We start from the raw sequence: 3535 nt of genomic DNA, 5'->3' as shown, positions 1-3535 counted from the left end.
TATATAATATAATAAACTTACATACTGAAATTGGTGAATTTGCGACTCTCTCATAGACAAAACGATTATCTGTCCAATAATAGGATGCAAATTTGTGACTAGTGTGCTTCAGAGTGGGAACTGGTTACAACGCGCAAAAAAATGCCTCTGTCTCGGAAGGATAAAAAGCACTTTTGGATTAAGTGTGCAGGTAAATGCGACCTAGTATTCCGTGGTGATCTCTATAGTTACTCCAGATAATCATGGCTATTTGGCAATCTAGTATACACATTTTCCTCAAGTTGGGAACCCCTCGCATGCATGAAACTATACGTCGGAGACTTCTCTGTCCAAAGCAATTTCGATCAGTCCGCCTAAAAGTGGGAGACCGATACGATCGGCGCATGGGCCGCAAGCGGGGGAATGGCGCGTGCACAGACAGCACGGGGGCAGCGAGCCAAAAGTGCAGGGGCTCTTGTCTTGCTTAGTCGTGCCTGCGCGGGCCGGTCGGCATCCTGCCGGTAGTTCCCCCACCTGCAAGGCCGGCACTATTATTGTGCGCACTGAGTTCCTGTTTTTTTGCGCTGTGTCTTTTGGCATGCGTGTTTGTCAGCCTGCTCCTGGGCGGCGCCATGGCGATATGCTCCTCTGCACCCTCGCCCTCCTCGTCCTACTCAGCATGCACCCCGTCTGCTGGTCGAAGCGCCCAGGTGTAAGTCCAATTTTTGGTTATCAAGCACATTTAAAGGGGTTGGCTCGTTTTGCCTCGCTAATATATTTTAAGAGCTTGTACTGCCAGCCCCGAATCTGATTGGAGTGTCGTGAGAAAAGTGTCACGTTGGTTCCTTAAGAACATGCGGACAAGTTAGGAATTTATGTTGTCTTATGACTGCCCCTCCCACAGCGTCGCCCGGGCCTCCTGCATGCGTCCCACTTGATCTTCGAAGTCTCCAAAGTGTCGCACTGTGACGTACCGGGTAACGCCATCAGGATCTTGAAAGTTCACACAGGCATGGCAAACAAGGTGGACTTCTCCTTAGACGTAGAATTCAACATCACTCGCTCTGTCCGGGCTATCGACTCGGTGAGACAATCTTCACAAACTCCTTGCCTATCGCCCTGCGTGTGTAACAGAAGTTTGCGACCGTTCCTTCTTAGTTCCTGATCCAGATCACCAAATGCCGGGAGCTTGTCTCGTCCAACACCTGCGAGATATTCCACACCTGGCGATTCGAAAACAACCCGTGCAAGGGGTTCAACGACCCCCTCGCTCTCTGGGCTTGCCCCGTAAATGCCATGAAACCTCGCCCAGACTGCCCCTTCAAAAAGGTAGGCTTATGTTAGGCGCCGCGTCTGGTAGGCAACCTGCATTGGATAAAATGAAGAGCAGCTGATGTAAACATCAGTGTATGTGATGTGGAGAGGTTCGTTCTGACGAAGAAAACGAATCAGATCTTCGTGAAAGAATGTGCCTTTTACATTGTATGCTGCCATCTACACTTTAAAACTGTCTGCCTCCTTTTTTGCAGGGTACTTACGCCGTGCAAAATCTAACATTGGGCTCAGAGTTTATGGGAAATTGGCCGTTCCCCTATGAGGGCAACGTCTGGAGAGTACGCCTGGGTTTGTTGGAGACCAAGACCCTCTTCCACATGTGCACGGACATTGAGGCGCACGTGCACCGAGTGCGCGACAACTAATTGTGAGTGGGGAGGGAGAAAGAACAATAAAAATAAACTCAACAGCCATTTTCTTTTCAGTTTTCGAAACGAACTTGCAATAGTAAACACCAGCGCGACCAAATGTTTATTTTGTAATAATGGTCCTACTAATAATATAATAATAAACTTTAGGCACTTAAATGTAAGATCAATGAAAAATACGATAATTTCGAAGTAATTTCATCCCTCTAATTTATTAACTTTATATCACCCGACTGCGTATTTTATTTAAGCCGCAATATGACTTCGGCAGCTGTATTCTTAAGGCAAGGCATTGGCCATGATTAAATGGTAAATTACTCTTAGTTACTTTCCTTATTGTAGTAAATTAGAACAATGAAATGTCGCCATCTAAAGTCTGCTCCGCGGCTGGTCTACTTATCCCTAACCCTTTCAGCAGGCACGCCTACGCGCCCCGTGCTAAACTCTGCCTACCTTAATTAATTTCTAAATCTTAAAGCATTTGTTCCTCGAAGTCTAAACACATTAAATACACTAATAGCGAGCGCGGTGCGTGTGTGGAGATCACTTGGAGGCACGCGCGCCATCACTCGCCCTTCATAGTTTGTTTCAGTTCTCTCGCACACGCCACGTTTCGCTTGACATCTTCGTGGTGAATGGTGGGTGACACTGAAGTCACCGAGAGACTAGCGACTGACTCAGCCTCCAATCTCGGGAGGGTGATCGGAGAGGCCTTCTATAACCACGGTCTACAGATGGTAGGCTGGAAGAAGGTTTTCGGGTGGCCCTCCGATCGCCCTCCACCGGCGGATGGTGAAGGGGGTGGGGGAGGCCCACAACCACCCTCACCCCGAGCCCGCCGCCCGCTCCGCCGCGGTCCTCCTGGGGACTAGCCGCACCCGGGAGCCGTGCGTGGGCACCATGGACAGCCCGATGGTGATGGGGATCTCCTGGAAGGTCCTCGGGCCGAGCGGGTCCGGCAGGACGGTGAAGGTGCGCAGCACGCTGGCCGTCAGGGACTTCATGTTCATCATCGCGTAGCGCTGCCCCACGCAGTTGCGAGAACCGGCGCTGCAGGGAGGGCAACAAAAATTTATTGGTTTCTGAGGAAGGTTTTTGAAATTTTGAACATGTTCAGTTGCGCATTTCGGTCGGCTGTACTCACCTGAAAGGGATGTAGGTGAAGGGGTGCCTGCCAGTGCAGTTGTCGACCAGGAACCTGTCCGGGTCGAACCTCTCCGGGTCGGGGAACCACTTGGGGTTGCGGTGCACCGCGTACGGGACGACGACGGCAACCGATCCCTTGGGCAGCACCCACCCGGAGGGCAGCTTGACGTCTTCCTTGACCTGCCGGCCCCAGGTGCACACGGGCGGGAACATGCGCAGCGCCTCCTTGATGCACCGCTCCAGATACTGCAGGTGCTGCAGGTCCGCGTGATCCACGGGACGCGTTCTCTCCTCGCCGAACACCACGTCCAGCTCCTGCGGGAACACAAGCATGGCGTGAACGACGAGAAGGGGTAATGGAGACAAGGTAAGTAGTCGCCTTTCTGTACCAACTCACCTCGTGAATCTTGCTCTGGATGTCGGGCAGCATCGAAATCATGATGAAGAAGAAGCTGAGGAAGTCCGTGCTGGTGGTGGAGCCGGCCCAGATGAGCGTGCGCAGCTCCTCCTTGATCTCGTGCTCGGAGAGCGTGGCGCGAGCGTCGTGCGAGGCGAGGACGTGGTCCAGGAAAGCGAGTCGCTTCCCGTCGGGCCGCTTACCCTGGCTCAACAGCTGCAGCTTGTTGGTAAACACCTAGGGACGAAACGAGACGTTAGTCTGCCGCCCGCCTGCCTGGCAACCCAACCAACACCCCCCCCCCCCCCCC

The 3535-nt window shown here is 52.5% G+C and overlaps 2 protein-coding genes across 3 annotated transcripts; one reads left to right on the top strand and one right to left on the bottom strand.

Moving 5' to 3' along the window:
- Nucleotides 1-6: 6 nt before the first annotated feature.
- LOC113204013 (uncharacterized) lies at nt 7-1725 on the top strand. Of its 2 annotated transcripts, none has more exons than XM_052276717.1 (4): nt 7-691; nt 884-1063; nt 1150-1308; nt 1509-1725. In XM_052276717.1, exons 1-4 carry the CDS (start codon nt 578-580, stop codon nt 1677-1679), a joined length of 624 nt encoding a protein of 207 aa, XP_052132677.1. In that variant the 5' UTR covers nt 7-577; the 3' UTR covers nt 1680-1725. The 2 variants fall into 2 exon arrangements, with proteins under 2 accessions (XP_052132677.1, XP_052132676.1); XM_052276716.1 differs by having other exon boundaries at nt 1138-1308.
- LOC113204007 (cytochrome P450 4c3-like) lies at nt 1713-3462 on the bottom strand (the record flags this gene model as incomplete). The annotated part of the gene is made up of 3 exons (XM_052276718.1): nt 1713-2732; nt 2827-3143; nt 3226-3462. Coding segments are annotated over 3 exons (780 nt in total), but the record flags the coding sequence as incomplete, so codon positions are not given.
- Nucleotides 3463-3535: the final 73 nt, after the last annotated feature.

This window comes from Frankliniella occidentalis, unplaced genomic scaffold (assembly GCF_000697945.3).
Source record: "Frankliniella occidentalis isolate FOCC.00 unplaced genomic scaffold, Focc_3.1 Scaffold4064, whole genome shotgun sequence".
In the NCBI taxonomy this organism is placed as follows: domain Eukaryota; kingdom Metazoa; phylum Arthropoda; class Insecta; order Thysanoptera; family Thripidae; genus Frankliniella; species Frankliniella occidentalis.
This window is presented reverse-complemented; position numbering and strand designations above follow the sequence as displayed.

What these genes read in the sequence shown, in the direction of transcription:
- LOC113204013 (XM_052276716.1), top strand. Translation starts at nt 578, where the DNA reads ATGCGTGTTTGTCAGCCTGCTCCTGGGCGGCGCCATGGCGATATGCTC. An exon ending in GCTGGTCGAAGCGCCCAGGT is followed by an intron (nt 692 to 883) that starts GTAAGTCCAATT and finishes CCCCTCCCACAG; the next exon opens with CGTCGCCCGGGCCTCCTGCA. An exon ending in CAGACTGCCCCTTCAAAAAG is followed by an intron (nt 1,309 to 1,508) that starts GTAGGCTTATGT and finishes CCTTTTTTGCAG; the next exon opens with GGTACTTACGCCGTGCAAAA.